The sequence below is a fragment of the Cololabis saira genome, chromosome 18 (assembly GCF_033807715.1).
Source record: "Cololabis saira isolate AMF1-May2022 chromosome 18, fColSai1.1, whole genome shotgun sequence".
Taxonomy (NCBI): domain Eukaryota; kingdom Metazoa; phylum Chordata; class Actinopteri; order Beloniformes; family Belonidae; genus Cololabis; species Cololabis saira.
In genome coordinates this window covers 14,436,585-14,448,992 of record NC_084604.1, presented here as the reverse complement: position 1 = coordinate 14,448,992, position 12,408 = coordinate 14,436,585, and the positions used below count along the sequence as shown (strand labels likewise).

Sequence of the window (12,408 nt, the reverse complement as noted above, 5' to 3'; positions counted from 1 at the left end):
GCATTCAAGATGCTGGGAGTGAAGGGACTGCAGCACAGAAAAGCCATCAAAAACATCTCAGACGCAGCAGAGAAGGCGTCAAGATGGCTGTGGATCAAGCGGGGCGATCCGTGGACCACAAAAGCTACCTAGACACAAGCCGGGATTTGATCACCCCGGCTGGGTCACCTGGGCGAGGGTGTCTGTTGTGAGACCCGAAACACCCCGTGACCCCAGGCTACAACACTGATGATGTGTCTAGGTGGCACCAGAAGGTGTATTTGAGAACTGGCCGGAACAACAACAACAACTCCGCCGGCCTGAGCTTCCGCCATTTTCTACGCGTCATTCAGGCAGCCAATCAGCACAGAGCCTCATTATCATAGCCTCCCCGCCCACTCAGAATCCCGCATAGATAATGAGGTTAGAGAATGGGAAGATAAAGACATGGCTCAGAGGCTGAATTTATCATTTATTTAGCAAAAAAAAATCAAAAACTTGTTTTTAAGACACTCAAGGCCTGTTTAAAATAGTTTTTAGATGCCATAATAGGTCTCCTTTAAAACTAGTGGGTACGTCTAAGCGTAAAATTGTAATTCATGTCAGCAGTATTGACACCTGGCCATGGCAATCAATTAACGCAAGCAATTAATGTTGCTTTGTCATGCTGTTAAAAGGACTCTGTAGTTTTCTCTGGACCCCAGCAAGATCTAATCGGTGATGAATGTTCAGCCCCATCATCCCTCCACCGCTGGCTATCCAGGCTACACCCATAAAATGATGTTGGCTGAAAATATAATTGGAAATCTTTTGGAGAAAACTGAGATAGCGTCCCTTCCACATTGGATGTGGCAGGCAGTGCTCAATGCTTAAAATCTGGACAAATGTATCATCCACCCAAACGCCTGATCATCCAAAGGTGTTTTTAGGTAAACCCCATTATTTTCCCTGGATGAAGAACTTGTGTTTTTAAACGCACAATGTTATCGTCTTCCCGGTGCCTGGAGCCGGGTTGAGAGGAGGGAAGACGAGTCAGGAGGCATTATCGAAAGGTAACATGGCGGCCAGGCTGTCTGTGTGCTCGGCTTCACCATCGGAAAAGCTGGGTGATGCAGGAGATTGAGTGGGTGCCGGATCAATGTTACCCTGAATAGCAACAGGGTCTGCAAAGCTGCTCCCTCCCAAATCCACAAATCTAAATATGACTAGTCAAGTATTCCTCTGTCACTCCTGCCTGTGTGGTTGCTGACCGCACAGAACTTCCTTCTTACGTTGTTCAATTTGTTGATGACCTGAGTTTCATTTCTTGCAAAGGCATGGTTTGCCATTTTAGTAGCCAGTTGCTTTTTACAGTTTCCGTAATCTGCGGCGGACCTCCTTGTCTTACCATCAATGAATCCCACCCAGGCCCCGCCGTCCCGTGGATCCTATTTACATTAGAGGAGGACCACGGTTAAGTGTACCCTCTTAGGCAGGTTATTGACGGGGCCAGCTCCACATCCATGTCAGTTAATGTGAAAAGATGACAGACAACACTCTAAATTAGAGTAGTAAACACGGCATATTCAGCAGTGTAAAAGGTGGTCAAAGTTGACACCAGGACACAGATTTATAGGCTTACCCTCTTCTCTTCTGTGTCGTTTTACATCTGCAGCCAACCCCCATCTCTTTTCGGGCAAATGCCTTGCTTTGTTCTGATAGCACTGATTGATTTGATCTGGCTGCGTGGAATAACGCTAGCATCAATGAATCAATACTTTTTTATCGCTCAAGTCTATTATTCAGCCCATGTCCTTGTCTCATTTGAACTCATTTGAGTATGTGTTTCTCCCGGGCATGATGCTCACCTGGTTGTTATTGAAACTCTCTCTCCAAACCTTTTTTTCTCCAATTTTACTTTGTGCTGAGTACAAATTAAAGAGTAGGGGACATTTAGGCTTTTCTCAGAATGCCCATGCTCATTATTTTCTTTATATTATTGATATTCTTGTTACATATGACATTGAAAGTGAACTACTATGAGTTTGCAACGGGTACGGGAGCGGCCAGTCTATTTCCTTATATTACAACGGCGTTATTAATTGTTCGTTTTTTTTCCCACTTATTCCACCGAACACCGAAAGTGTTTTTTTGCCATTTTCGGCCGAACAATTTCGGTTACCGAACAATCGGTGCATCACTACTGCTAAACAGTCCCCTCACAAACAATGTCCAGCGGCGTGACGTTCCGCGGCGCGGCGGAACGTAGTGCCGCGCGGCGTTCCCAACGTTGTGTGCGCTACTGTACATACTCACCGGTATTACGGTATATGAAAAATTCATATCATAAGAAAAATAAAGACCGGTATTCGGTATGAACCGGTATACCGCCCAGCACTATGTACAACACTTGACGATATTTCCTTCTGGGAAGGAAAGTTGCTGCCTCCGGGGTTTCAGTCAGAGGGACACACCTTACAACAGACTTTGAGAAAGCCGGAAAGGTTATGGCATTTCAATAAGTTGGAAGAATGCCATGTAGTCTGGAAAGATAGCTTGTTGACATAAAAGACACCTATTTGCAAACCTAGAACTGCTCATCTTTCAACATTAATAGGAGTAAAATAAAACCCTATATTTCTTTTCAGGAATGTGGCCAGTGTTATTAAGAATCTTAGCCCTGCTGCGCTATGTACATGTACATGTAAGTAGGTGAAAGAGAAACCTAGAGTGTGAAAAACCTAGACAAGTTTAAAAAGGCACTATGTATGTGCAGACCATTTACCATTTATTAATCAAAGAAAACAGAGCCCACAACAGAACTATGTGACAATCTGACATCACTGTCATTCACCTCCATCCTTCTCCGCTTTGATTTGGGCCTCCAAGTCTTCAGGGTCAACATACTGGTAGCTTTCATCATCGTCAGGAGGTTTGCACTTTCCACAGCAGAAACAGCAGCAGCAGCAACAGCAGCAGCAGGTAAAAACTGTACAGCACAGCACTAAACTCTGCAGGGATGCAAAAAAAAAATGGATTTTCAGCCATACGAGTCAAAAAGGAATTCAGAAAATAATTTAATCTTCATCTCTAAATTGTTGACAGTGAGGATTTTAGTCAACCTTTTCAAAGAGATTACAGATGTGCAGTATTTTGTCAGTATAGCAGGTATATTTGAGAACCATTAACATATATGTGCTATACTGTTTATAATCTAAGACAATAATCCAGGGGTTAATTCCTCAAATGTAGTTATTACTTTCTAACAAAACGTAATGGAACGGCTTAACTTAACAGTATTTAGAGTGCAAGATACAGATAAAAAAAAGGCATTACAACTGATGTAAGTACATGGACACAAATACATTGCCATAATCTAATAATTTATGATTATGTCAACAAAATCCAGCATCAAGAGGTTCTCAGTGGCAGGAGATCTGCTGTGTCTGTTGTGATGGATTGCATTACATTGAACAGATTTTGCTGGTATATGTTGGCTCTAATATATATATTTTTGGCTGGACTACAAAAGTCGGGACATTTACACAAATGTCTGGCTGGCTATACCAGTTGTCAGTCAGTTTTGTGAGTTTTTTTTCTTCCCATTAGCCCTTTTCACACTTTCACAATATATACAGGTTGTTTTCTTTTTGTTTTTTTTTTATATATACAGGTTTTTCGTGGTCTTGTTCACTGACTACCACCCCCCAAAATTATTTATCCATATTATAAGCCACCAGCTGAAAGACAATAAGGATAAAAGTGCCTACCTTAAACCACCATTTGGACATAAGGAAGTAATATTTGACGCTTTCCTCTCCAAACTGCTCAGACACATAAAGACCCATGGAGCCATACTCATCATAAATTTTCCTCTTGTTCTCATCATTTAAAATAGAGTTGGCATTATTAATCTCCTTAAACTTCTCTGCTGCCTCCGGGTTGTCCGGGTTCTTGTCCGGATGGTACTTCAGTGCTAGTTTTCTGAGAGGAAAAAGGGGCGGGGGGTTCAAAAACGTTTAGATTAAAAGACAGATAATGAAAATATATATTGTTCACATATGAGCCACAGGTTCACATCCAGGTTGTCAATATAACAATAAAACAAGACAATTCCAGCTTTTGACCGACATGATTTGTTAAATGTTACTTGCTAGAGAAAAGCTATTAGTTTTCTGAAAATAATTTGTAATTAACTGTATTAAACATAAGTTTGTTTGTCATAGAACACCTAACCTTAGATTTTTTAGCTATGAAGATTTGCTAGCAGCACTTTGATGGCATCCCCTTAGGATTAAAAAGTCATAAAATTACATTTTAAAAGTTAAACAGCCCTTTAAAGCCCAAACTAGAGAAAACTCCCTAAATAAATTATCAGAAAAAGTCCACTAAAAATGCATCTGCACTTTGATTAATTGATTAATAAAGAAAAATCCCATTATGAAAACAATCCATTCATCCATATTACAGTAGCAAACACCTTTCTTTAAGTTATTTCATTTAAGGTCTGATAAAAACATGCCCACATTCATAAGAACATGTTCTTGAGTGGAGGAATATCTCTTCACTATTTGACCCTTTTTTGTTATGAAACATCTTAATTTGACGCAGGTACACTAGACCGCACCGCCTGCAATTTCCAACACATCATCGTAAAGTAACCCGAACAGACCAGTGAATGCTATCATTACTTCTACTTTGTTGCCCAATGAGTGGCACCTGCTCAACAAACAAGCTTAACAGGCCCAATAAGAAATGAACCCTGCTTAGATATTAAGAAGAAGATTAATGATGCGTTTGTTGAAAATCACACTTTTTCATTTAAAAAAAAAAAAAAAGACAAAGGAGTCCAAGTTGATGTAAAGCTGAGAAATTAAATATTGCTTGCTCATTAATAAAATAAACAGCTACATTCATATTGAGCATGAAAACATTTTCAAATCTAACCGTCTTGAAAATTAAGTTTATAAAAAAATTGAGTTTATAAAATAATATTTTCATCAAAGATTTCTGTGTCAATATCACCCTGACTGCATGCATCACTGCACGCATTGCCATGGCAATTTTGATGAAAACCATGTCCAAGAAAGAAATACCTGCCGCAGGAGTTTTTGTTTTTAACAATGGTACTGTGGATATCCTGTGACATTTTTCTATTTACTCACTGGTCCACAGCCATAATGTCACTGTGCAGTATCAGTTCAGCTTATTGGAGGAAGACAAAGGGGGCACAAATACAAACATTTCAGAAGGAAACACTCAAAGTACCAATTAGAGCATGGATTATCTTCCTACTGCTGAACCTCACAAGAGTTATGTACTGTAATATACAGGAGCAGGGGACTGTCGGAGGCGAGGAGACAATGGAGGGCTGCCTGCAACATTGGTATCTCCTCTGTAGCTCCCTTGGGATGACGGGCCTTGCTCCGGGTCCCAGCGCGGCAAAAGAAGGATAATTATTGGTTGACTTAATGTTCAAAGAGTTTACCTGTAAGCTTTTTTGATATTCTCTGCTGAAGCTCCTTTCTCCAGTCCTAGTACTTTGTATATACTTTCCCCAGTGGTGGACATCTTCCTTTGGTGACGGGAGTTTTGTTCAGCCATAGCTCACCTCTAAGAAAAACCAAAAAATAAATACAGTTAAGAGTCACTTGGTCAAAATTATTGAGAGATTATAATGCATCATAGCACAGAATTTGAACATTGTAACCCATATTTAAACTGTGCTCCCTGAGAATAGAAGTTAAACTGAGTCCAAGTCATATGATTTTGAGTATTGGCCAATAAAGAGTCCTGATCTGATACTTCGGCAAACCACAAAAAAGACAAATCAAAATTGCAAACAGTAGAAGCTGCTGTAGCACTGTATTCACCGTCAAATTTGAAATAATTCCAGATTGCAGACATTTCTGATATGCAAAGGAGCCCTCTTTACCTTTATGTTTATGTCAGCCATTGTTGCCAATTCTTAGTGAGGAAAGGAGCTAGCTATTGGCGTTACAATTTTTATATATTTGTAATGGATGTTATAGGAGAGACGAATAAAGTAGTGGGAGAGATTTTTTTTTTTAAAGTAAAAAATGAAAAAAACACCCTAAATGTGTTTAGAACTGACACTTATTGATAAACAATAAAACATAATATATAAAAATTCTAATATTGCTATTAACTGAAATAAAAATGAAAAAAAAATCAAATAATTTTCTTTCAATCAGAAATCACGTGCCCCAGATCACATGATCTAATCAAGACATCACTGGATGCCAACCAGAGTTTGTATGGATCTCCAAGGAAGACGAATCTAGTAGTGAAATGTCTCTGGACTACGTGTTGAAGGCAAGGTATTTTCAGTATCTTGTCACAACAACTACATCGACACCTTTGCTCAGAGAAGTGGAATCCCTTCAGCACCTGGCTGCTTTGAACAGACCGGTGTGGCGACACAATTCATATGGACTCAAATGGAAAAGAGACCTCATTGTACGGGGATGGATCTCAGTAATGGGTACTGGATGATCCCACTCAAGCTTGTTAAATTCCCAGCAAAAACACAGCCCTTATCCTGGATTACTATGGTCATCTCAGGTATAGAGTCACTGCTGGGTCAGGTACATCAGACTGACATTGGCTGGAAAAGAGCATAATTATGGGCTGCATCTCATAGTCATTCTTTGTGCTCTCGCCTTAAACATGACTGTCAAGTCAGCAGAGGTAGAGTGAAGGGGCCTTGATCAAGATGCGAGTTTGACAGCCCCCAGTAATAGCCTTTTATAGATGATCTGACAGTCACCACTACATCCGTCCCAGGTAGAAGGTTGATTCTGAAAGGCCTGAAGCAGCTAATCATCATTTGTCAATCATCCATGTGTGTGCATGCAGAAAAAGGAGTACAGACAAATCTCTCAATCAAGGGTGAGGCAGAGGGGTTGTGGGGTTCAAAACAACAGGGGGTGCAGGCATTGGTTAACCTCCAGTAGCCAGGGTGAACAATGTTCAAGGTAAACGCCAGCAAAGTTTCCTTAAGGAGGAAATTTGGGCAGGCTTAGAGGACATACAAGCCAGGAAGTTGGTAGGAATGAGTCAACGAGGAGCTTGGACTGGAACACCATGATGAAAGTTCACTTGATCTAATATCTGGAAACCAGAGTTCTACTGCATTAAGATTTTGATTCAAGCTGTTTATGATGTTGTACCTAATCCTGTGAATATCTGGAGAAAAACAGTCACCCTCCTGTCCCCTTTGTCCAGCAAAAGACACCAGGGAGTTTATCCTGAGTAGCTGATCATTAATCCTTGAAGTCCGTATTAGTGGCTCCACGACCAGGTGCAAATGCTGAGAGCATAACCAGCGCCATCAACACCATCTAATACCACCACAACCACCATTACTCCTAGATTTGTGCAAAACTTACGTATTGCAAAGGAATCCCTGTAATGGAAATGCCTACAATTCGCAAAAACCTTTTTACACTAGTCTAGTCACTAGTGAAAATCTAGTTTCCAGCTGTTTTTGGCCTCATTAATACAATCTGGTTGTGCTATAACCAGGGTGTGATTTGTGAAAAAACCAGAGGGGGGATTGTAGCATCCCCGACTGATGACGGTTGACTCTCTAACTGATGGTTCATAGATGTTTTTATTCCTTCAATATAAAATCACCTCAAACACACCGTAAGAGCTATGAAGGAATAAAATAAAACAAAGTTAATCTCACTATATACATACATTGTTTCATCCAACTCAAATACAGGCCGACACAGCAGCTCGCTGGGTCGGCAAACCCGTTAACTGACAGTAAATAAATAAAAGTAACCATGACAACCAAACTTAATATATACATAAATACTGTATAAAATGTACAAATAAAACAATTATCAGCCCCTTATCAGCCAGGTGCTTTTTGTGTCGGTTAGGCACACTTTAGCACTCCCGACACTAGTTTAGTCTTGTAGAAAATGTTTCAACAGCTGTTAAACTTTACCGTTAAATACCGGAGCGCTGAAGTTCTCGGCGAGACGCCTTCAAAATAAAAGCACTAAATATTCGTCTTAATATATAACAAAATAAAAGCCTGGCTCCAAACAACGCCAATAAGCAAAACAAACACAAAAACACATTTACAGAAATAATCACATTAAAAGGTCATTTACAGGGATAATTTTGAGAAATATTTTTATTCAGAAAAATTACCACCCAACAGCGGGCCAACAGTATAGGCTATATGAAAACGTGTTTCTTGTGTAAACCTTACACTTAAGCTACATAACATAACGTAGGCGGTAGGCCTATTTTGAACATGAACTGAACCACTGCATTTGCAGAAATATTTTCTCCTAATATTGTTTTTAAATGTGCCAAATAAAAATAAACAAAATTAATATTTTTTTAAATTCTTTCTCTATATCAGTTTAACAGAAAACATGGGAGCTCTCCTCAGCCGGGGAGATGCTGCTGTCCTCCATCCCATCAGCAACAATGTCAGATCTTGTTTCATCTTCTGTCGCATTTTTTCTCGGGATTTTTGGTTGTGATCCTGTAAAATATGAGGATATGCTGCTCTGGATTCTTTTAATTTTTTCATTCATTTGACTGACTGGATCTTTTATTTTGGCGGGCCGGAAGTCAGACTTTTGGAATGCAAGAAAATCTGGTTGGTTTTCAAAATAAAACTGCTTTCTGTGGGCGCGATGCCTCTGACTCGCTCCTGGTATCAAAATCACAGCACAAGCAGAATGAACACGGACTCTGTGTATTGTGGTTGTTATTACTTGTTAATAATTACGATGTAATGGTGAAAATACTTTGGGTGGGGGGGATACATTTTGTCCCCACCGAGGATAAAAATAATTCAGCAGAGGGTAGGACGTGTAAACCAGAGGGGGGGAAAATCCCCACCATCCCCACCGGCAAATCGCACCCTGGCTATAACACTACTTAATCATAATGCACGAGGCTACTGCATTACATAAGGGCGTTGCACTTTAATTATTATTTGAATGATCATCCGCTGTCTTCTTCTTCTGGTGACTATTTTCGCAACAGCAACAGTTTGTCCAAATCGAAAGATTTGATAGTTCATCTTCTTTGAAGTCGAGATCTTATTTTTCTTTGATGTGAAGAGAGGTCTCGCAGGATGAGGTAGGAAGAGCTTCAGAGTTTCGTTCAATGGAAACGCTAACCCCCCTACCGCGGTGCCTTTGGGCTGGTAGGCAAAATATAGAGGGTCAGGATACCTTTTCACCCTCCACCTGAAGTCAGTCAAGACCAGTCTCTCCAGCAGCTTCAGTACATGACATCTAAGGGCAAGCAGCTTATCCATCCATGAGATCACCTGGAGTTAACTTTTTTGGAACAGGAACAAGCCAGAGCACTGGCACTTTCTCCCATCTCGCGTTCAGGTGGTACAGATATTGTAGAACAGGAGACTGCTGGCTGATGCAGGGCTTTAGGAGCCCTCAACGCTCTAAAGTTGGACATTCTAATGTGGGAGTCAAGACACATGGACTCACTTTTGGAGCCAACCTTCCGCGGTCCGTCGAGGAACTACAACAAACTTTGGTTCTCCATGAGCCTTATCCCCGAAGTTAGATGGTTGGCACTTGGTGATGACGTACTCCACTTTCTTTGTCTGGGACAGCTAAGAACCACTGTGGGATCCCAAACACCTCTTGTACTGAAATTTTGCGATGAACTGATTGACCGGCCGAGAAAGCAGGAATTCTGATTTTCAACATGTTTGGCCTGGCTGGTAATAGGCAGGTCAACCTTATTACCAATTCCATACTGGTCATATGAACAGCGGCACTTTCAATGTCAAAGCAATCCGCGGTCAGCTGGAGTATTGGCATGGAAATATTTTACTGTGAGTGAAACACAGACTTAAATATAATTGGACGGATGATCTGCAACGTTTCAGAAGAGTGATTTTGAAGGCTCCTCTCGTATTTTGCGGTGCCGTGTTGTAAATTGGCCCACCTTATTCACCTCACATAGCTAAAACCACCCTGCTGGAGGTGAGGAGTAGGTGCAGTATACTCTGATCCCAGTCATTGATCCCAGACAAGTTATAGTGTTGTGCAACAAAAGAGGAACAAAAGTCAAGGTGTATAGCCAAATCTCACTATAATAATAAAAGATTTTTTAAAGTAGCAAATTACCATATAACTACTATTCCTACTACTGCTTTCACAATAAAATAAGATACTACAATTTGATATTATATATATTGAATAATAAAAATGTTTAAAAAAGGCTGTGAAGCGTTAAATATAAAAAGAAAAAAAAGACTAAAAACTAAAATTAGACCCGGCAAAAATCAGTATTACCAGGTCACACTGATACAAAGAAATCTGAATGTATGATTCCCTCAAAGAATGCTCAGACACCACCCAGCAACACTCAATAACTATTGCTGCATGATATTAGGAACACATGTGATACTATTATTGATTTATTCTTATTATTAATTTATTCTGCTACTGTAGCACCTACAAGTGAAAAGAGGTGTGCAACCTTGGAAGATGTGGGGAGAAATGTGTGCTGTGTAAACTGGATTTGTGGAGAGAAGCAGGGGGCGAAGATTGATGAAAATTAAGAGCCATTAGTTAACTTAGCTGCACTGAAATATTCTGGACCGTTTAAACAGAAAAATGTCATCCCCCCTTACAACATTTTCTGCAGTATTGGGAGGATTTAAGTGGAGATCACCAGAACAGGAGAAACATTCTTAAAGGGGACCTATTATGGCATCTAATACCTATTTTAAACAGGCCTTGAATGTCTTAAAAACAAGTTTTTGATTCTGAGTGGGCGGGGAGGCTATGATAATGAGGTTCTGTGCTGATTGGCTGCCTGAATGACGCGATACACAGCTATGAAAAAATGGAGGACGCTCCGGCCTGCGGAGTTAGTTGTGGGCGTGGTTTCACGCCTCGGAGGCCGACCTCTGTAAACCGCATTTTGGTTACATAACGACGGGTGCAGATTCTGAATGGCTCGTAGATCCACATCACACTGGATGGCTCATCCAGGCGGCTGTACAGACACTGCAGAATTTGGTTGCTTTCCTCCTTCTCTGAGTTGGCAGGCTGAGGGGAGACCACTTTATTTATTTTAAATCAAGAAAAAATGTGTTTTTCATAATAGGTCCCCTTTAAAATAAAAAAATGAATAAATAAAAAAAATAAGTAGTGAGTGTCCATATAATTGACCAAATGTATTATCAATATTTATATCGCAAATGTACAGCACTTAAATAAAAGAGTGGTTTAACGGATTTCTGTTAAACCATGGTTAATGTGCAAACGCATCAAACTATGACTCATACACTATTACCCATATAAACAATGGCACCTAGGTCACTGACTAAAGAAGATTACATTTCGCTAATCAACCAGATTACTCATCCAAGTCTAAGTCAGACGGACCAATGTCCTGGTCAGAGCGTAACTACACAGTTCCACACATGCACAACACAAACCAAACAATTGTTCAAATGTATGCTAACCAATACACTTACATGACATGTTTTACTGTGGGTACTGACAAAGCAGCTTCTACCAATGACATGTTGAACAATAAAAGGAATACTTGTAAGCAAATTAATATAAAACTACAGTAAATAAAATCTGTGATCATGTAGAAATTGATCATTATGACCAGGTTGTGTCGTGAAGCAGTGTGGTGATGTGTAGCTTCAGAACTACAGTTTATTGTAGTTCAGATAACATGCTTCTAAAACAATAGCACAGGGTTACCGTGGCTATCCACCAACTTGCCAGGAAACATGGCTGCGCTCAGTACATAGAAAAAGAGGCCTCAAAACTGTAACTGTTCTTTAGAAACCAATGAGACATGTGACTTAATGCTTTTTTTATTGGTGTTTTTTTACAGTCTATGGTATCTTAAAAGTGAAGCAGCAAACTTTTTGAAAACCAATACCTGTGCCATTCTCATAACATGTAGCTACAGCTGTATTTATGTACTGATTGTTACCACATCGCTAAAGGCTAGTATAGCACTCTGTTTCTGTTGTCAAAAGGTTGTCAAATGTTTCGAAGGGCGATTTAGTAAAGAAGAGTCATACATGTAATCTTGTTTTCAGTACTGTATTTTGTGCACTCTCTCAAGGAAACTTGGTTTAATCATGTTCATTTCATGATATGCTAGTGTGTTCAGTTTGTTTGTTGCTATGGAGTGCATTATTTACTAACCCCATTACTCCTCTGATCTTTTTTATCACTCTACAAAGTTAATCTGTTGACAGAGTTAGCTTTATTGTCAGTTCCTGCAGACATCCCTGTGACCCTGAATTGGAATAAGTGGGTTTAGAAAGTGGGGAAAATAAATGAATCTGAAAAACTGAGTTAAAAGATTACATCTAAAAATGGCGGAGATCTTACAAAGATGAGATCCACAAGGCCAATGATATCATTAATGCCAATGATCCAC

At 40.0% G+C, this 12,408-nt stretch overlaps 1 protein-coding gene across 5 annotated transcripts in view; it reads right to left on the bottom strand.

Moving 5' to 3' along the window:
* Positions 1–12,408, bottom strand: part of dnajc5ga (DnaJ (Hsp40) homolog, subfamily C, member 5 gamma a) — a 35,677-nt gene that overhangs the window by 14,568 nt on the left and 8,701 nt on the right. For all 5 annotated transcript variants that reach the window (XM_061707075.1, XM_061707079.1, XM_061707080.1 and 2 more), the window contains exons 3-5: positions 5,447–5,571; positions 3,729–3,942; positions 2,813–2,969 (exon numbers count right to left, since the gene is read on the bottom strand). In XM_061707075.1, coding sequence (XP_061563059.1) covers positions 2,813–2,969; positions 3,729–3,942; positions 5,447–5,562 — 487 coding nt within the window. In that variant the 5' untranslated portion in view covers positions 5,563–5,571. The remainder of the gene's footprint in view (positions 1–2,812; positions 2,970–3,728; positions 3,943–5,446; positions 5,572–12,408) is intronic.